Source organism: Cetorhinus maximus, chromosome 8 (genome assembly GCF_964194155.1).
Source record: "Cetorhinus maximus chromosome 8, sCetMax3.hap1.1, whole genome shotgun sequence".
In the NCBI taxonomy this organism is placed as follows: Eukaryota; Metazoa; Chordata; class Chondrichthyes; order Lamniformes; family Cetorhinidae; genus Cetorhinus; species Cetorhinus maximus.
The window spans coordinates 68,834,987-68,856,896 of NC_135886.1; the positions used below are offsets into that span (position 1 = coordinate 68,834,987).

Sequence of the window (21,910 nt, forward strand, 5' to 3'; positions counted from 1 at the left end):
GAAAAGAAAGCCCAACAAGGGAGGGGGAAGTTCTGGACCTAATATTCGGGAATGAGCCCAGGCAGGTGGTAGGCGTATCAGTAGGGGAGTATTTTGGGGATAGTGACCATAACTCAGTTAGATTTAGGATAGTTATGGAAAAGGACAAGGTTGGGCCAGGAATAAAAATTCTAAACTGGGGAAAGGCTAATTTTACTAAGTTGAGATATGATTTGGCCCAAGTGGACTGGGAGCAGCTACTTGCAGATAAAACTGTGTCAGAGAAATGGGAGGCATTCAAGGAGGAAATAGCGAGAGTACAGGGCAAATATGTTCCCATAAAGACAAAGGCGGGGACCAAGTCCAGAGAACCCTGGATGTTAAGGGACATAAAGGTTAGGATTAAGAAAAAAAGAGAAGTTTATGGCAGATATTGAGGGCTCAATACGGCAAAGTCCCTAGAGGAGTGTAAAGAGTGCAGGAGGGAACTTAGAAAGGAAATTAGGAAAGCTAAGAGAGTGCATGAGAAAGCATTGGTGGGTAGAATAAAGGAAAACCCAAAGGGGTTTTTTAATATATAAAGTGCAAGAGAATAATTAGGGAAAGAGTAGGGCCAACTAGGGACCATAGAGATAATGTGTGTGTGGACCTGGAAGACATGGGTACAATCCTCAATGAATCCTTTGCGTTAGTCTTCACAATGGAAAAGGATGACACAGGTATAGACATCAGGGTGGAGGACTGTGAAATACTAGAGGAATTTTTTTTTAAAAATTATTCATTCATGGGATATCGGTGTCACTTACCAAGCCAGCACTTATTACCCATCCCTAGTTGATTGCTGTAGGTTTGGAGTCATATGTAGACCAGGTAAGGACAGCAGATTTCCTTCCCTAAAGGGCATTAGTGAACCAGGTGGGTTTTTAACACCAATCAACAATGGTTTCATGGTCATCATTAGACTTTTAATTCCACCATCTGCTGTGGTGGGATTTGAACCCAGGTCTCCAGAGCATTACCCTGGGTTTTTGGATTACTAGTCCAGCAACAATACCACTACACCATCTCCTCCCCGAAACATAGAGAGAGAAGAGGTACTAGTGGGTTTAACGGCGTTATAGGTGGATAAATCTTCAGGCCCAGATCAGCTGTGTCCCAGGCTGTTGAGGGACGCAAGGGAAGAAATGTCAGGGATCATGGCAGTAATTTTCAAATCCTCTCTGGCCACAGATGTAGTGCCAGAGGACTGGAGGATTGCTAATGTTGTCTCATTATTAAAAGAGGGAAGAAAGGAAGAAGGGGCAGACCGGGAAATTACAGGCCAGTCATTCTAACCTCGGTGGTGGGGAAATTACTAGAAAGAATTCTGAGGGACAGAATATATCTGCATTTGGAGAAACACGGATTAATCAGGGTTAGTCAGCATGGATTTGTTAAAGGAAGGTCGTGTTTGACAAATTTGATCAAATTTTTTGAGGAGGAACCAGGAGTGTCAATGAGGGAAATGCATTTGATGTGGTCTACATGGACTTTAGCAAGGCTTTTGATAAGGTCCCTCATGGTAGACTGGTCAAGAAAGTAAGAGCCCATGGAATCCAAGGCAAAGTGGCACATTGGATCCAAAATTGGCTGAGGCAGGAAACAAAGGATGAAGTAACTTACTGAGAGGTGGTTGCTATTGTGTATCTAGACATTCAAAAGATATTTGGTAAAGTACCACATGGTAGACTTGTTAGTAACATTGAAGCCCATTGCATTAAAGGGGCAGTGACAGCGTAGATCTGACATTGGCTGGGAGACAGAAAGCAGGGGGTCGTGATGGGCAGTTTTTTCCAGACTGCACGAAACAAAAGTGGTGTCCCACAGAGGTTGGTATTAGGACCAGTGCTTTTTTTTGATTATATATTAATGATCTTGGACAGGGTATAATTTCAAAGTTTGCAGATAACACAAAACTCGGAACTGTATTCAACAGTGAGGAAGATTGCAGCAGACGTGAGGAGGACATTGACAGATTGGTAAAATGGGAAGATGGCAGATTAAGCTTAGTGTAGAGAAGTACAGAGTAATGCATTTTAGGAGGAAGAATGAGGAGAGGCACCATGAACTAAATTACACAATTTTAATGGGGATGCAGGAACAGTGAGCCTGGGGTTTTACATAACACAAATCTTCGAAGGTGCCAAGGCAGGTTGATCAGGCTTTTTACTTTAAAAAATGCATCTTTCGCTTTATAAATACAGCAAAAGCAAGAAAGTTATGCAAAACATTTATAAATCACTGATTAGGCCTCAGCTAGAACTTTGTACCCAATTCTGGGCACCACAATTTAGGAAGATGACGAGGGTGCAGAAGAGATTTATTACAGTGATACCAAGGAAGAGGGACTTTGGTTATCTGAAGAAACTGGAGAAGGTGGAATTGTCCTTTTTAGAACAGAGAAGGTTAAGAGGGATTTCAATAAAGGTGTCCAAAATTTTATGGGGTTTTGATAGAGTACAAAGGCAGAAATTGTTTCCACTGACAGAGGACACAGATAAGCAATTGGCAAAAGAACCAGAGAGGAAATGAGAAGTGAGTTGTTATGATCTGGAATGCATTGACTGAAAGGGTGATGGAAATAGATTTAATAATAACTCTTAAAAGGAAATTGGATAAATACTTAAAATGGAAAAAATTTGTTGAACTATGAGAAAAGAGCAGGGGAGTGGGATTAATTTTTCAAACAGCCTGCCCAGGCATTATGGACTGAACGGCCTTCTCCTGTGTAAATGTGAAAGCCTTGCTCTTTGTGCTGGACAGGTCAATAACATCAGTCTGCAGGAGGTACGGCATGAAGAAGCTGTGGCTGCTCTCAAGAACACCTCAGATATGGTTTATCTGAAAGTTGCTAAACCTGGTGGCAGTCACCTCAATGATGTATACGCGCCTCCTGACTATGCAAGCAGTAAGTATTTACAGTGTGTCAATTGTACAATGTTACCTTACTGACAATATTACTATAAGGGATGAAAATTTGTGGAAGATAGGGTTTGCGTGGCAATTATGTGAGCAGTGACTCAGTTATTTAATTTTATGCCCATTTTGGAACTGAGGCATACTGACTGAGAAAATTCCAAATTTGAATATAAGTATGTACTTGGTTCGCTCATCTCAGCTGCTGTATGGCATAGGCACAAGAGTTATCTAGTACCTATGAGTTATGGAAGGGATTAATGAAACTGAGTTCGCCCTCAATTGCCAGTGGCCCCAACAGCCGATCCTGCCACTTAGCTAATCTCTACATGCAGTCTCTGCAATTTGCCTTCATTGGTAGGAAGTAGTTAGTGGGATTTAAATGATGCCTAGGTGTTAAAATACTCTGAGGCTAATTTCTGGAGCAGAGGTGAACTTCTATTCACATTGCTGCCCATCAGCTCCAAACAAGACCAAATTTAACATCAGGATCATAGTTTGTTATCAGCCCTGTTGCTATGACCACAAAACTTTCCATAACTTAATCCATTACCCGCTTGGCAGCTTGGCCCTATACACAACATGTTCCACTCCTTATTCTTACACATTCCAGACACAGCCTGATTTATTCCCCAATCTCACATACTTCTCATTCTGACATGCTCCACTTCTGATATACTGCTGCCTGATTTACTCCTTGGCTTGGACCACATTCTGAGCTGGCCCACTCTCTGGCCTCACGTAGTCCGCAGCTTGTCATTCTTACTATGATCAGTCTGGAACCTCAGTAATTTTCGCTGTCTTTATGGCAGGAAATGTTTGTACTCTGCAAGACAACAATGGGTTTATGTCTGGAGATCATGGGGGTAAACCCACTTTCAAGTTCTCAAGAAACAACATTTTAATGTTCCAATATATTGAAGTACTGGGCATCTTAGACAAAGTCATATTTATTTTGGCCAGCATGTAACATTTGGATTTGAGCAGTTTCTCCTAAATCATTGCATTTATCATTCTGATGCAGCATTTTCTGCCCTGACTGATAATCACGTGAACTCTGGTATGGGTTACATGGGTGGAGTTGAGAATAAACCCACATATCCGCTGCCAGCAATCACTTCAGGACGATATTCTCCAGTCCCTCGACATGTGATGGGAGATGAAGACTTCACAAGGTCAGTTTCTACTGGAACATTGCAACAGAATGCCATGGCATACAAGGCTATGGGTCTAGCGCTGGAAAATGGGATTAGAATAGTTAGGTACTTGTTTGACCAGTGCAGACTCCATGGGCCGAAGGGCCTTTTTCTGTGCTGTAGACCTCTATGACTCTATGAGAATGCTGGGCTGAAATGCTTGGGATGAAAGAAATTGTACATGTCAGCTATAAGTTTCCTTAGCAGAATGGATATGGGAGGCTCTGATTGTTTGGCAGCTGTCATGATAGATGAGAGGTCACGTGTGAACAAAATCTATTGTCTATTTCTTTGAAGAAATAAGGGACATGGACAAAGGGAACTAAGTGGAAGTTATGTACTTACATTTCAGTTTTTGATGCAATGTGTCACACAAAAAGTTGGTTCTCAAGATTGAAAGACATGGAACGGAGTAAACTACTGAATTTAGCTAAATCAGAGGGAAAAAGGTAGTTGCTGCACCTGGAATATTAGCATGGAGAAATGATTAGCAGGTTGTTTCAGAGATCAGCACTTATGACTTGATCCATTAAAGATGGTGACTGGCTGACAGGGAACAGCCAGTGGCAGTGGTCATGTGAAGAGAGGAAAGCAGTTCTGTGCTCCACGGTGCCACAGCCACTTTCTCAAGGCAGTTCCTCAGCAATCCTAGCAATGCGTTGGAGAATAGATTTCTGGACTGCTATGGGACCCCACAAACCCCTTTAAACTCTTGTATCTGCAGTAATCTGAGTTTACATGAGTTCAGTCTGAGCTTCCACTGCAGCAATAGGACACTGAGTGGCTTCTACTTGATCTGTAATGGAAGCTGAGTGTCAGTCATCAAATGCTAACTCATGGTTGGGACCACAAGTATGCTAATGGAGTTGGCCACCCCTTCTATGTTGGAAGGAACAGGCTTCAAGCTCTGCACAAAGTCATGTGCAAGGTTAATGTTAGACTCCTCCATGCTCCTTAACAGTAACCACAGGCACTCTAGCTTGCTTGAAAATGCACCAAGCATTTCAGCGTGCATATGCTTCAGCCTTTTTCTGCAGGCCGCCCCATTGCATTCCTCATCCAAGTACTCTGCAGCAGAACTCATGTGACATAGCCTTCTGCCAAGCTGGCACCTGTGTTACCTTTTGCCTCTGCTCTGGATACAGACCATTTTTGCCTGGTGTCTCACTATGTGAAGATCACATTTCTAAGCTACCCTTTAAAGTACACATGCTGTCAGTATTTGAGCTGGTTGATAAGAGTATCAAATGATGGTGTTTCTTTATGACCAATCTCTTTCTCTTCCACTCCTTGCTCCTGTATCACTGCCTGGCTAGTTCTTGAGTATCAGAAAGGACAAAAGCACAAATAAGTTGCAGGGAGCAGAAAGGGGAAAAGCAAGAGGTGCATGCTTAGACCACCTGCAGCTTGTCAATCAAAGAGACAAGCAGAGACTCACAAAATACTTGTGTGAAATTAGCATCTCTATTGCAACAGCACTTTATTAAATCTGCATCACATGCCATTCCATCTTTCCCATGTCATTCCTATCATGCAGTACTCATCCTATTCATCCCTCATATCAACCCCATTCCATCCTTCATCCCACTCTTCCTTCCTACACCATCCCTATCCATCATTCCACACCTCCCATGCTGTTCTCCCATCATACCACCCATCACCCCCTACCCACTCCCATGCTAACCACTCCCTCCCTACTCCTCCCATGCCATTAACCCGCTATGCCTTCCCCTGCAGCCCATGCCTTCCATCCAGGCCCTTCCTCCCTTGTTGTCCATTCTCCATCTCTCTCTCCCTCTCTGCTCACTCACCGAAGCTGTACCCCACTACCCTTCCTCACATGCCTTCCCTGCCTTTCCCTGAACCAGTAACTGAGAATGTGGAGCAGTGGGAGCCGGGGGGGGGGGGGGGGGGGCGGGTGGGAGGGGGCACGGTGCTGGAGCTCAGCAACCAAGGCCAGGGAACAGTGAGAGACATGGGCCAGTAACCAATGCCAGCAAGCAGCGATAGTCACAGCCGAATAACTGCAACGTGTGCACCAATCTCTGCACACCAAATCAACCCATGTGGACAGACAAAACTTATTATTATCATAGATTGTGGGATGAAGGGGAGGTGGATGTGCCAAGGAGTATTAAGTAAGAGCTTAGCATAACCTGCATCTGCCCTGCCACTGACCATGGCCTCATGCATGGCCCACCATCTCAATGATGAACACTGTCTCTTCCATGACATGCAGTCATGCCTGTCCCCCACCTGTAGCACCTGCTACCTGCAGTTGTGTGATACCTTGTCCTGCAAGAGAGGGAAATTTGTCAGTAAGTGTGGTGCAATATGTTTGGGTGATGTGCCTTTCATGGTTGAACAGCTGGCAATGTGGGCAAGCTGTGAGATGTGGATGTGAGATTTATAGCAATGCAAGTGTGGGAGGGTGAGGTGAAGCTATGGATGTGAAATGAGTTATAGTCGATAGAAATTGTTGTTAGGTGTATGAAGGGGTGGTGGTGAATTGAGTAGTATGTGAGTCTAGTGGTACTGCTGGTGGGATATGGCATTTGAAGGTGTACTCACTGACTTTGACTACTCATGTGGTCATTATACTTCTTGCAGCATACATCCAGGTACTCGGGTCTACACTCCACGATGACCATAATAATTGTCTGTTCCCACTGCCTTTGTTATATCTCTCTGGAGGGACTCTGGTCTCTTGTGGTTGGAGAACCTGTTTACTCCTGTCCACCTTTTCCACCAATGCCTCCTATGTTGCAGGAGGGAATCTTGGAGCATGCTGTCTACCATGTTGTGCCATTCTTCTGTCTTTTCCAGGTCAAATTCGCTTTTAGAATGACTTCCAGCACCCAGTCAAAATGGACCTCCCCTGTATGACGTGAAGCCTGGCTTTAAGCAGTGCAAGCTAGTTTAAACTCATGCTAGCCTTTCACCATTTCTCAGGCGTGTATTCTCTCAATTTAGTTTAGCACTGGTTGCATTCTACAGTCATGTAAATGAGCAGGCAGCACAAAGTTTGTATTAGTCACACATCACAATCCCTGCATTTATTTTTGAGCATTATCGAATTTTGCAACCTGAATATTTTTGGATGCCTACAGCCCTACTCACATCTGCTGGAGGTAGTTAAAATCAACCTTAATTATCATCTGTGTCTGTGTCAATATATTTCTGTATCCTGACCTCTGTCTCCCTCCATCTCTGCTGTTGTACTTGAATACCTTCATATCTCTGAATCAGTATTATGTATTCTAATCACTGCACTGTAGGATTAGATTGCAGCCTTCCTGTAGGTGGAGTGACTGATTATGCAACAACCAATTGTAATACAAAAATTACAATCAAGGAGTTCAGGGTGGGGACTGAAAACCGGAGCTATCATGGCTCAAGACATTCAACAGCGAGTGGCTGAGTGAGTACTGGGATATTCTATGAAAGCCTTCCGAGCAATGATAAATTACATGGTGCTTAGACATATAGTAAAGGTGAAGTACATTTACTATCAGAGAACTGTTAATTTGCACCTTTAGGAAAGTACTTCCTGGTTATGGAGCAGGCTGCAAGTCCCTGAGTATTTTGGGCTGTACTCTTTACAGAAAGCAGCAAAGCACAAAGCCTACATATCATTCATATCTTTATAGCACAACTTTCTCACAGTCCCTGTGTGTCAGACATTTGAATTCTACACAGCTGTACTGTGCAGCATTTAACTTCTAAAACGTAAGCTTTGGTATTGCGATGCAAATTGAGGGAGTGCATTATAGGTTGAAACTTGTTAATTTAATCCTGCAGAACTTGAAAGTCTGCATTTGTAGTATTTTGTGGAATTTCAGGCAGCCAACCTTGAAAATCACATCAATGCGTTGTAGAATTACCAGAGATTATATGATTTAAAACCATAAATTGTGAAAAGGAGAATTAGAAGCTTATATAGGGTAACTTTTTCAAGGCCCTACACCACCACTGGGGCCTTGGACACAGCCAGGAAATATTGAAAGATTGATGCCATGCTAGCTATACTTTTCTGTTTTATGAATACATTCCTCTGATTTCAAAAATATCCACTGGCTGCATGTGAAATTTACTCCTATACGGCCAAAGTCCTGATATGGGACTCAAATCATCAAACTTCTGACTCTGAAGCAAGAGCATTATGGACTGAACCAAGTTAACAGCATGCAGAGAGATGTTGGTTGCTTTGAGAAAGACACATTACATTAGAGTGAGATAGAACAACTTCCTATTCAGCACCACTATTGGAAATTATGGCTGGATCTTATGGGGTTTGGTGGGAAGGTTGGCCGGTAGGCGACGCACTTGGAAGAGGCCCGCCCCACAACCGTAACCCATTGCCAGGGGACTAAACAAACTCACAGTGGGACTTCCACCCCTCAGTAGACAGGAAGTCCCACCTTCGAAAGCTGATAGTCAATCAGATTGGCCAGCAGCTCTAGCAGTCCTGTCAGTGCCAAAGCACAGTAGTGGCTGCTGCTGTAAGAAGGAGCAGGAAGAAGAGGGATGGCTAGCCAGAGACAGGTAAGCCCCAGGCTTTTAGGGCAGAGAGGGATCCAAGAGCCCAGGGAGTGGCGAGTAGGGGAACCGGGTTTTGGAGGACAGACAGCAAGGAACGAAGGGGAGCGTGACATCTTGGAGGGTGCCCCTGATGTGCACGGGGCACCTCCCCCCCTTTCCTTCCCCCTTTTTTCCAACTGACATCAAAAAATAGACTGCCCAGTCCTACCTGCTATGCCATGCCCATGTGTAATGGCATGGGCAGCATAATATCCCGGTCAGTTGTTTGGTAACAAACTCAATTAACCTTTAATTATTTATTTAAATGTGGCAGGTGGGCTGCCAATTTTGGCGCCCGCTCACCAATCTTGTTATGGCGACAGTTTTGGTGTAGGCGGGAAGGTAGTGGGATGGGCACCCCTCGTAATTTATGTGCCCCCCACCCCCCCCCCCCCACCCCCCCGGCTGAAAACATGCACGCTTGGGCAAGGGGTGGGGGAACCATAAAATGCAGCCCCTAGTTAGCATTATGCCAGTCCTGAGAAGCACATCAGTAGTGCCACCATGAGGGGGTTTACTACTCAAATTTAGAGTGCCCTTTGAAAAGGAAATGTTCTAAATGATTTTTTAATATATTTTACTCGGAGGAACTCTAAAGCACTGGTGTCAATGCTGGGGTAATACCTTGTAGCTAATAAAGGGACCATGGTAAGGCTGCAGAATTACCTGTAATTGGACCCTTTGATTTTTTTTCTTGTAATTTTAAAATAAGAATTCCAGTCTTGCTAATGTACAGTGTCTTTTAAATAATGCCACTCCTCTAAAGCATGAATAAAATCCTGTTCCCTGTTAGCCTTAGCAATCAAAAATTCAGATGTGATTTCAAATTGGTAACGAATGCTTAAGAAGAGCATGTAGGTCTTTATTGCCTTTATCCTGGCCAGCAATGATACGGCAGATATTCCGTCTGGTTTAGGCACTATGTATAGTAATTGAATGTAATCTCTGAAAATCGCCCAAATTCTCTGATCATTTAAAAGTTGCTGGGGAGTGAAGTGTTTTGGATTAGTTTTCTGAAGTAGTACATCATAGAACTGCATAGGGTTTACACAACAGAAAAATGCCATTTGTTCTGACGAGCCCTTGCTGGTTTTTATATTTCATACAAGTCTCTTCCCTCCCTAATTCATCTAACCCTTTCAACAGATGCTTTTATTCCTTTCTCCCTCATGTACTCATCTAGGTTTCCCTTAAATGTATCTATGCTCATTGCATCAGCTATTCTAGATGGTAGCAAGTTCCACATTCTAACCTCACTCTGAGTAAAGAGAGTCACTGGCATATAGGGATATTTCTTACTCAGTTCCTCCAATCTGTGCTCCATGGTTTATTCTGATGCATGGTGCCAGGAGTTCTGTGGCCAGGGCTGAGAGGAAGTGGGTACCCCTGTTTAGTTCCATGATGGAGGGAGAATTCAGGGCACTGGAGATAATGCAATAATTTGTGCCCTGAATTCATCTTCCAACAAGGATAATTATTGTGCATAATGTGAGTTGTGGGCTGTTAACACAGGATTTTAATCTTTCTCTAAAGTGGGTCAGGGAAAACCATTTCCTCAAGTCTTGGGAGAAGCTGCAACTGCACCCAGTGAAAAATATTTTCTGAGTTTAGCATATCAGGGCACATATTGGATCTATTATAAGGGTGCATCACATTGAATAGCACCAGAACTGTTTTGTCTACATGGAAAAGCCAGGAGTTAACCACATTTTGTCTGGAGGCCAGGATTTTGATCCAAATTTTATAGTCAGCATTCAGCAGGATTGTGGAAATGTATGAATTGCATTTGGTGGGGATGGGTGGGTGCCTATTTTCCTTTTTTTATGTATTAATATGATTGCGGCTGCCATGATGGTGCCTGGCAAAACATTGGGTGGAATTTAATGCTGGAAGAGCGAGCAATGAATGAGGCTTGGGGGAGTGCGTGGAATTGCATCAGGAAGGCCGTGTCAAGTGCCTGACGTCAGGAGGAAAGCGCCAAATTATCCAGCTGGTGGGGAGGAAACAGTATGGCAATACCGATGGCATGCAGCAGGGAGCTTTACATGCAATGAATACTCACTAAACCACAACTTTTAACGATTCAATTAACCTTTGCAATTAAGTTGAAGGTGCAGGTGAATCACATGGCTTCGCTTTCCCAACTGGTTAAAGCTGTGGTGAGCAGGTGAAGCAGTCCTGGAGATGAAAGGTGAGCCAGTTGGAGCTACCTGCCATCACTCAGAGATTTTGTTGGAAGATGGGAGAGGAGGCCAAGAAGCATCACAGGGGAGGTCGAGGGTCACTGAGTAGAGGTCGAAGGTCATTGAGGAGAGGCCAAGGGCCAGTGAGAGGAAGTCAATGATCACTGAGGGGTGTGCAGGTGTCACTGAGGATGATAGGGGTTACTGAAGGGAGAACCAGAGTGAGTTCAGGCAATACTTGGATGAGTTTGAGCAAGGCAAGGGTGAGCCCCGGGATCCTGGGGCTTGGTGACTGTGGAAAAGGTCATTCTTCCACAAGGGCAAAGTTTTTGGTGAAGGTCAGGTCATCATTCTGAGCTCTGCTGAACTGGAGGCAAAATGGGTCTTATCCGTCCAGTGTTCCTGGAGCCTCAAGCAGAGGAGAAACTGTGCAGAGGAAGGCTGGAACTGGGTCCACTCGAACAGCAGCCAGAAGTCTAACAAGGGATGTGACATGTGGCAGGGCCAGACTCTGAGGACAGTCAGGAGGGAGCCAACCAGGAACAGTCCAACGGAGATCAGTGGTATGTCCCAGAGTCTGCTGCACCCACCTGCAGGTGTCTTAGAGTCAATGCCAACGATGGCTGAGGATGTCTGTGTAGACAGTCACTGACCTGTTTGCTCCCCTACAGGATGACCTGTCACCCCCTTGGACTAGGAAGGAACACAATGCTTTAAAAGTCAGTGTGGCATTAGAAGTCTACATCAGTAGCTCCTTTCAGTGCTCCACAGGTGATGTGTGGCATCCCATAGGCAGCCACACATCACTGCATTAAAGAGGTGGTTAAGGCCCCCCTTAAAAGGGCTGGAGAGTTTGTACAGTTCAGAACAGATCTAGAGAGCCAGCTGAAATATCCATGGGCTTAGAGGCTATTGCAGGCTTCTCACAAGTTCAGGGGTTATCAACTGTATGCATGTGGCAATCAGAGGCTGCAACCTTTATCAACAGAAGAGGATACCACTCCATCAACGTGCAAGTGGTGTGTGACCTCCCAGTGTGTGTTTGGTTCCCAGGGAGCTCTCATGATGCGTACATCTTCACGCTCCCAGGTGCCACATCTATTTGAGGCCACCACACAGCTGCATGGATAGATTCTGGATGACAGGGGCTATCCCCTCAAGATCAGGTTGATAACACCAGTCAGGAATCCTTGAACTCCAGCCGGGGAGCGCTATAATGTATCCTGTGGTTCCACAAGGGCTACTATATGGCGAACCATCGGATTGTTAAGAATGAGGCTCCGCTGCCTGGACCAGCCCAGGGCAGATCTCTTCAGTATGCACCTCAGAGGGTCTCCATGATAACAGTCATCTCCTATCCATTATGCAGCTTTGTGCAGTAGATGGGGGAGGCCTTGCTGACCATGGATCTAGAGGGGCCACATTCCTCATCTGATGAGGAGGATGGGGCGGGTGGATCAGAGCAGGCAGGCCTGCAGGTTGGGGTTCCAGCAGTAGATGTCAGGGCGATCGACAGACAAGCGAAGGAGGTCTGTGAGTCCCTCATTCTCAACAGATTCTAGCAGGCATGGTGCCTTTGAGGAGCCATCAGCTCTCGACATTACATCCATGGAACCTCAGCATCTCCATCCAACAGATCACCAGTAACTGTCGAAAAGCCACTCCAGTCTGCCAACTCAGTCACGGAGATGTCCATACTCCGCCTTCACCAATACAGATTTGCTACTTAATCCACAAGCGATCACACTGCTAACTAGGGCACTACAATAGGACATGTGAAGAAAGTGAACAAAACTATTTAATCATATGCGTCACTAACATAGACTGCAATGTATTGTTTGAACACTGTGCCACCCTCAAGCGCCTACATATTCTTTCCCTTACACTTACAGTCACTACAACATGGTGCGATGACATCATTTGCAGCTGAGGTAGAGGCAGGCTGCTGAGTGCAATGCCCCATTGCCTGAGATAACTTTGGCAGCTATCGTCTGGTTGCCTGAGACCAGGTGGGCCCTGGCATGCTGAGGGGCTCCTGCACAGGTGCACCATCTTAGGTTTTGGCTGCTGCAGGCATTGGGGTCACTGGCAGAGGAGCTGAGGCTGCACAACTTCGGACCACCCTGAGAGGAGCCCCCAAGGAGGCAGGCTGGTGCTTCTCCTCCCTCCCAATGAGTGACGGCAACCCCCTGACTATGAGAGGAGGAGGGATGCCTGGAGAAAGACGCAAGCACCTCCTGCCCCTCTCGCCTAGCCACGGCTGTATACGGCCCATGGATAGAGTGATGGAATGTAGTTCTAAGCGCATATTTGACAGCCACTGATTGGTCCAGAGAACCAGGCTTTTCATGATGGTCGCCAACTTCTCCATGGAGGAAGCCAAGTGCTTGCATACCTGAGATATGGCAGAACTCATGGCCTGAATGAATTTCTCCATCATTTGTGTACATCTATGCATGCCTCTGGCAGCTGCGCCAGATATCCCCCTGCTTGTCACTGCATCTCCAGAAGGTTCCGTGTGGCCATCACCAGAGGCCCGTCATCAGCTTGTGGCTCAGTATGGGCCTGGCCTCCAGTGATCCTCCAACTGTCAAGTCCCTTGGCTGTCTCAGTCTCCATCAGTTGCTTCAGTGTGTCTGTGATGTGCTCAACAGATTGTGACCACAATTCTAACTGCGATTGCATATCCACCAAGGTGACTGTATCGGCGCTGGCGGAATGTGTGGCTTGTTATTCTTTCAGCTATTAACTAGAAGTTTGAATTTCTTTTTCAAAGTTATTGGTCTCCATGGGAATCGTAACATGTGCCTTATGCTTCATTCATCTGCCTGCACACTCCCTTCTCTCGCTGAAACACATTGCTTTTTGCCTTCATGAGAGCAACATTGATCTTATGCCATCATTCTGCTAACCCTGGCCATGTGGAGGAGATCACTGACCCTCTTTCTACATTGCACACAGGTGTGCCTAAAGACCCCAAGGCTGCTAACTTCCACTGTAATCCTTATCCAGGTTTCCTTGGTCAGGCAGGTCGGTCTCCTGATGCCATTGGTAGTGAAGAGCACCCCACCCCCCGCCATTCCTGGGCAGCCTAGAGGAAAACCTACAGGGAGGCATTGCTGAATCATGGAGCCATGTGTTGTCTGCTCTGAGTCATTTGCCAATTCAGTCTGGAGGTCGGGGTGATGATCTGGGGTTCCTATCAGCCTCTGCAACACCAATGCTGCTGGAGGCATGTCCAGATGCTGCTTACAAAAGGCATCCGGATCTCCCACCCCGTAAACTGACGCTGGGTTCGATAATTTCCTGCCCTTCCTAATGACGGAAAGAAGTAACAACTAAATTCCGCCGTTGTCTCCGGTAGTTGGTGTTGAAGTTGCAATAGATGGTGGTAAGTCCGAAAAAACACGGTCATGTAAAATTAAGCAGAGTATTTGTAAATTACGGGGTTGCCAGAAATTGAAGGTCTTTTACTGCTAGCTGAAACTTGCTGGCTGAGATTAGCAGATCAAACAACTTCTCTTTCCGGAGAGAGTTAGAACAGAATGAACTTGGATACGTATTATGCTGTTTCTCATTGAGATGTGTAAAATCCTGATAGATTTGGATGAAGGAAGATGCAATTGTGAGCCCCCATCCCCAACTCATGAAGATGGGATATCATTGACATATATAGCAGGACCCAGAAGGTTCTGAAAAATAGAGAGGGAGAAATTTGCTATCCGATGCTATACGTAAGTCTTCACAGTTGCCTGGAACTAGGACGGAACAGTACTACTCCAGATAGAGTCAGAGTATAGCTAATGCAACAGTTCTATGTGTTTGTTGCAAAAGGATGTATGTAAAGAGTTTCTCCCACTTGTTTCCCTTTCTATTAGCGTACACTCGAGAGTCTTTTCAGCACCCAATAATAAGCTTCTTTAGTTTCCTTTATTTTCTAGGCCTATTTACAAAAGCCCTTTTAGTGCTCTCCATTTTGTGCCTCCTTTGTTGAAATTATAATTAGTTTTATTTGTTTCTCCAGGTTTCTGTGGGTTTGCAACCCTCTAAGTCTCTTGATGGAAGTGAGGTATTTTTATAGCCACAGGTACACCATGGAAGTTTCCCACATTACAACTGGGAAGGACAGGGTCCCTGATTCTGAGTTATGCAGAAGATGAGCTGCACTTCTAAGAATTTTAGGAATTCCAAATGGTTAAGGAGGACACAGTTAAGACACTGGTGTTGAAGGTTCAGAGCAGGTTACCTGAGATGATCTGGAGTGTAATTGGGCATTGATCAATGTTATAGTTTGTGACTTGAATTGGTTCGGAAGAAGTAGTTTTTAAATTATAAATTATAAAAAGTGCTTAAAATTAACCAAAATGCATCATTGTAATGTAAAGACTTCAAATTTTCCAGTATAACATAGACCCGGATGTCCCTCCCTAGAAATGCACCACCAGTTTTGTGCTTTCAGCATTTGAACTTCCCCCTCAGGCTTTCATTATACAATGAATTTGTATCATATGCCAGGACTATTCGTGATTTGTCAGCTGTTTGGGAGTTGTGACAGTTTTTGGTTTGCAGCTGTTGTTCAGCTTTTGCTGGTTGCAGGTTGACATCTTTGTAACTGAAATGTACTATATCATTTGAAGTCATAACCAATGCTAACTGATATAATACAGTATTGACAGTGTGCTGCAGCTGATATTCCAGCTGACTCTATTGCTCAAGTTGAAGCTCATACTACCTTGTATGATTTAGCAATCAAACTAGTTCATAGTAGTAGATTTTTAAAAAAAATTAAATTCTGGTAGTTCTCTACCATTGTTTCCCCAGTGATCATCTTTCTTACATTCTGCAATTTTTTTCTCAATTTCACTCAGTACTATGCAGAACCTTTTTTGTGACACATCATTTTCACTTGATTAATTTATCCTCTGCCAATCCAACATACAGGAACTCTTTCAAACGAAAGACTGGACTGACAGCTGGCTGCTGGAAGATACAGGCTGTGGGTTGCAATCCCCAACCTGTGCACAAGGATTCTGACGTGGTACAATGAGACCCCAGTTGCCTGGAACATGTTGGCAGCTGTGCAATGTATTTCCCAAAGAAGATGCCAGAAAAGTATTGATGTCCCGCATGCTGTAGAATATGGTCTTTGATGGGGTTGTCAGTATACAGTTCAATGATGGTCAATAGGCACTAGTGCAAGAGAAGGACAAGATGAGGTAACAATATCACTCCCAAGAAAGAATGGCAGTTAGTAACATGGAAACGGTCTTTGAAACAGTCTGCATTGATTCTTTCTCAGAGCTACTGCACTGGGACAGTTGTTGACAGGAATCATGCTCCTTCCATATGCCTGTCCACTATTGTCCTGAATCTTATCACTAATTAAACAACATAAGCATGAGGCTATATGCATCAGCCTTCAGAGATTCGGCCTAAACAGCATATTTTTTTAATTAGACCCAACACTTAATGGGTATTAAAGTGCAAATCCATGTGTCTTTCTTAAATGTTTCTCACCTTTAATGGGATGTATACTGTGATATATGAAGATTTAATTAAGTATATATTATCCTCTACATTATTTAAGACCTGCCGTTCATGGACTGTGTATTGCTCATTCTTCTTGTTAAATAAACACTCTGGAGTACCAAGCAAATATCACCTTGACTCTACCCTGTTCCTTCTTAATAGTTGGAAAATGTCCAACTTTCATGTACACAACATATTTATATTTCACAGCAGCAATGTAAAAGATGAGTTTATACGATCAAATTAACTGAGTTACGGGTATCTGGATATAAGGTTCTTTGATTTAGTGGGCTCTACACGCTCATATGTTCCTGTTTACCACAGTTGTATGTTAAGGTCACAGCTTCCATCAGTCTGCTGGCACTGCTGCTCCTTGTTTAGCCAAAAAAGATCTGGGATGGAATTTAATGCCCTTCTCCTATGGCAAGTTTGGTGGTGGGGATATATAATCGCGTGGATCCCTGTCGTCTTCCCACCTCCACCCCGATTAAATCCATGGTGGGAAGGCTGATGAATGACCTTCTTGCCCTGCTGCCAAGTGAGGCCCTTAAGTGTGCAATTAATGGCCAATTGAGGGCCTCATCGCACCAAAGCTGGTATTAACCCAGTGACAGGCGGGGGACCACCATTCAGGCAGCACAAGTAAACCTGTGCAGGGTTGCTTGCGAGCACCTGGTGGGAGGAGTGGGGGGGGGTCCCTCATTCAAAGGAATTCAGTGCCTGCCGAGGGATCAACCATCAGAAAGGGGGACCACTGCAAGCCATCCACTACTCTTGCTGCTGAAACCCCTTCCCCTAAGACATACTTGCCATGACCCCCCCCCCCCCCCCCCCAATCACTCAATTGAGGCCTGGGATCCAGCGATAATACTAGGCCTTAGGTAAGTGAACATACAAACAGATGAATTAGGAGCAGAAATAGGACATAGGGTCTCTCAAGCCTGTTCCATCATTTGATAAGATCATGGATGATCTGACTGTGGCATCAACTCTACTTTCCTGTCTACCCCCATGTCCTTTGGCTCCCTTCTGTTTGTGTTTCTTAATTAATTATAAGGTAGCTACTTAGGGATTATTTAAAATCCCCTGGAAGGAAAAAAACAGTTCAGACCAGTACTCTTATTTCCCAGTTTTTACTGTTTTTTCCTTCTGGGTTTACTCTTTTTTAATTTCCAGCTATTTACACAAGTACCCTAATAACAAAGTACTAACCTAGCTATTTACAGACACTCCCTAACAGCAGTTACTCACCAACTAATCAACTTATGGCATTCCTATGATGTCACTATTTGATTTTTATTTTCTTCACTAAGTCAGCACAGGCTATCTCCTAAAAGTACATTTCTCGGTAGTTTCCTCACAGGTCCGCCTCCTCTCATTATTCCCTCCAGGTGAGTGAAGGCCCTTGAGCCTGGGTCTCAATTTATTCTCTCCTCAGTAGTTTCCTCGCAGGTCCGCCGCTTTTCCCGACTCCCTCCAAGAGGGAGTGTAGTACCGGTAGCAGCCACTGCAACCCCAGTGTACTGATATTCAACAGAGCTGCTGGCCACTGATTGGCCGGCTGCTCTCGGTGGGCGAGACTTCTGCCTCTGGCCTTCTTGATTCCACGGATGGCCCACCACCTGAGTGGCACAAAATGCAGTGGGCCAACCCTAAAAGAGGTGATGCAAGGCTCTCACCAGCTGTCTAACTAGCAGGTGAGATCCCTGCCACTTCTATTAAATACCGCCCCTGTGAGTGATAATGAAAGGATATTCTAGAATTTTGTTTGATTAACTTTGAGAAAATCTATGGGTGCAAATTCTTTTCATGGAGTGTCACTTGAAACTCAACACTTTCAATGTGTGCCCACTCCTTTGGCTGCTTCCTGCAAGGACTGCACAACATTTTTTGAATATAAGGGTGTACACATTTCCCTTGAATGTGATTGAACACATTGATTTGACATTCTATCACTGATTGATCAAATTGATTTGACACACTATCTTGACATCACACAGCCCAACTGGCTGATGTGATTCCAGGATCTCAAATTTGGGCAACACGTGTGCAGGCTAAAGATTTGTTGTTTACTCAAGGGAAAACAAGATGCTGCAAGATGGGCCTTGCATTAACGTTATTTGAAGGGTCAAGCACCCTGATTGCAGGTAAAGTCATTTTTCTGAACTTTATCTATTTGCAGTGTCTGGAAATATTCTGGAGTGTTTTTGGAGGTGTTGTGGTGAGTTCCTGGATTTGCTAGAGAGTGTTGTTGCACTCTACAGGACAAGGCCAGAGGATTTGGTGACCCGTCCACACAAAGGCTTCAATAGGTATGTGGCAGCAGGGGCAGTGCCTCTGGGTCTGCAGCACGAGAGGGAGATGATGCAGAGGCTGTAGAGAGAGCAAGCTCCATGCCTGCCCTCTGCCAAGTTGGAGTCAGACACCTCCATGAATCTTGACAGTGCCAAGAGGCTGTCTGCCTGACGAACATTTCAACATGCATGCCCATTCAGCGGTCTCCTGTATGTCGCCCCATTAAAACATCATCTAAGTCCTCTGCAATAGTCCCTGTCTGCTGCCTTGCCTTCTGGTGAGCTGGCAAATGAATCATCCTTTCCACTTTACCTAGCTGCAGGCCACTCATGCCTGAAGGACTCAACATGTGCAGATCTCAACTTTGTACTTACCATCAAGTGTAGTGCTAGTATCTAAGCTGGTGGCAGCAGGTATCAGATCAAGTGATGGGGCCTCTTAATTAGTGCTTTGCTGTTGCTCTTTTTCCTGCTCCTGGGCTCGTATGGCTGGGCAAGCAGCAGTTCTTAGGTGTCTGAAAGCAAGAACTTAGAAGGGGAAGGCTGGCATGAGGGAGGAGGGATGGGATGGGAAGCAAGAGATCCATGGTCACATCATCAGTAACTTGCTCATCGTGCCATCTAGTAGTATGAAGGTGTGCTACTGATTGAGAAGGTGCATAAGGTAGGAACAGGCCATCATCTCCAATCTTCTCAGCGATGTCAAATGCCATGGGCCCCATTGCAAGTGGTCCCATAATGCTGAGAACTCTATCCTCTGTCTGGCTTCAGAGATGAAGGCATCCTTGACCCCGCCAGTTCTGCTCTGCTCCCTTCTATAGTGTGTCACCTTGTCCTGTGTTATAATTGTGAGGTTTATGAGATTATTATGTTTTGGGACTGTATGTTTAACCTTAGAGTAAATGAATGGGGGTCATGTGAGCTGCTCTGAAGTCTGTTCGACAATAAGCCTGGGTAGTTTGATTGTTAGAGATCAAAGGAAGGCATTGATTGTTTTACTGGGAAGAAGGCGCAAGGTATTTAAACTTAGACACAGTGGCAGCAGTCTCTTAGTTTATAATGAATAGACTCTCAAAGTCCCAGAAAGGTGTTGTGATTATTGGGTCTACCTAGATACAAGGTTAATGTGTTTCATGTCACCATGGAGAAGAAAGCAGAAGAAGCGATTTTTGAGATTAGGCTACAGGCTTCCCTACAAATCAATGAATATCACAGACAGACAGCAGTTCTGTGTGGTTAACAAAGAGAAAAGACACCTTGACTTCATGATCTACTACAATCGGATACAGAGGGAGACCGTCTCTAATTGAAGGGATGCATCCTGCAGCCTTCTATGGATTCTGGGAGATTTGTTCTGGCACGTCCGGGGGAAGATGAATCATCGGAACAGGCTTTACTGATGGAAGGGGATTTAAGAAATTCACTGAAAACTGAGGAAAGCACCTGGAAATGGTCACTCAAAGTTACTACTCAGCAAAACAGGGACAGGAACTCATTAGAAGCTGGGAGCAATGGTGAACTGTTTGCTATATGGACTGTAATTCTGTGGAAAGTGTGATGTGTGATAAGTATAAAAGGAGAATGTTCCCCTCTGTAGTTTCAAGTATAATTTGCCTACAAAAAAAATAGTGTTTAGTCAATAGTGCTTTAAGTGAATAGTGCTTTCAGTCATTTGTTACAGTAAAAGTTTTAAAAGGTGAAATATTCCTTTAGCTAGTAACTGGAAATTCAAATCTCTTTTTAAAAGTTATCAGTCCCTATGGAGATTATTACACTTGCAATAGAATATCAGAATATCAGTGGTTGCGTAGCACTCTGCCCATCATAGCTGGATGTATGTGGAAACAGCAAGAGGTGGGTGTGAGGCTGATAGCATTGGTAGATATGTGAGCGTGAGTATCTGGATGTTAGCCTTGAGTCCTGATTACCAAGGAGTGCTGCTGGTTGAGTGATGAGGGTGTGGTGCATTAAGCAATGTGAGAGGCAGGTGGAGTGATGGGTAGGACATGTAATGGGAAGATGCATTAATTAACCAACTGCATGAGGTCATTAGACTTCTTGCGGCACTGGTGCCATGTTCTTGGATCAAGGCATCAGAAATTGACCTTCATTGCCACCTGCTCTCACTTCCTTCTGAAGGTGGTCCTTGAGAGCCTCCAGGGCCCCACATACCCATGGCATCTCTCTTCCTGCCAATCTGCACCACCGGCATGCATTCATCACTCTGGAACACTCTGTCTGCCCTAGGGTTCAATTTGCAATAATTTACATTGCAGCAGTATTTCTGTGCAGCTTCCTTTTAAGGTATAAGCTGCCTTTAAGAGAGCAGGAATTGGCTGAAACAAGTGTTTGGCAAGCAATGCTGCCGGAGCCCATGCTTTGCACAGGCAGCTTGGCGAGGAAAGGAGCAGTGAGGAAACCACTTAAGCCCAATGCAACTTCAGGCAAATGAGGTGGGTAGATGAAAATTATGTCCTGCCCACCTTGATTTCAACTGTTGTGGGCTGCTTGCAAATAACAATCCATGCACCCAAAAACCAGGACAGACCAAAATCTAGCTCATAGTATTTATATAGCATTTTTCAAAAATATGAATAAATGGAATAGAATTCCTAATTCTTACTTGGAATAGACCTAATAGATTGAATATCCTTTTCTTGTTCTACGCATTCTTATGTCCTCAAGCATGCACTTAACAGGATCAAGCATGATTCAAGAGCAGAGCTGCAAAAGTTGCAGAATTACCTTATCTGACTGTCATTCTGCAAGACTTTGTTGTCCAACTGCTAGTTTGTTGCCTCCTTTGGCTGTGTGTTGTTGCACATTGTCTATTGTTTCTTGTCTACATGTTGTGGTGCATGTGTTCATACACTGTCAGTAAACTGAGAACAGTTTAATTGTGCTAGGATGTCTCCAATGTTCCAACACAGAAACACCTGCAAATCTGAATTTAGAACTGCTACATTTTCAGAAATTTCTTGGCAAGATTATACTGCGCTTGCATTAATGACTAGGCTAAGGAGTCACAGAATAAGTGCTGAATAGAAAATTGGCTTAACAGCTCAGATATAGAGTAGCCATAAATAAGATCTTTTCAGGTTGGGAAGTAGGTAACAACTGAAATGTGACTGTCAATGTTGAGATTTGCTATTTTCAATGTATACTAACATCTTTCATGACACTTCCTGGTAGG

At 44.5% G+C, this 21,910-nt stretch overlaps 1 protein-coding gene across 9 annotated transcripts in view; it reads left to right on the forward strand.

Annotated features, from left to right (window-relative positions):
• dlg3 (discs, large homolog 3 (Drosophila)) overlaps nucleotides 1-21,910 on the forward strand; it is a 693,738-nt gene that overhangs the window by 482,884 nt on the left and 188,944 nt on the right. For 7 of the 9 annotated variants that reach the window (XM_078547000.1, XM_078546998.1, XM_078547010.1 and 4 more), the window contains 2 exons: nucleotides 2,782-2,926; nucleotides 3,959-4,109. In XM_078547000.1, coding sequence (XP_078403126.1) covers nucleotides 2,782-2,926; nucleotides 3,959-4,109 — 296 coding nt within the window. Of the gene's footprint in view, nucleotides 1-2,781; nucleotides 2,927-3,958; nucleotides 4,110-7,489; nucleotides 7,552-18,636; nucleotides 18,736-21,910 lie in introns of those variants that run through there. The other 2 variants (XM_078547006.1, XM_078547003.1) reach the window with 2 other exon arrangements.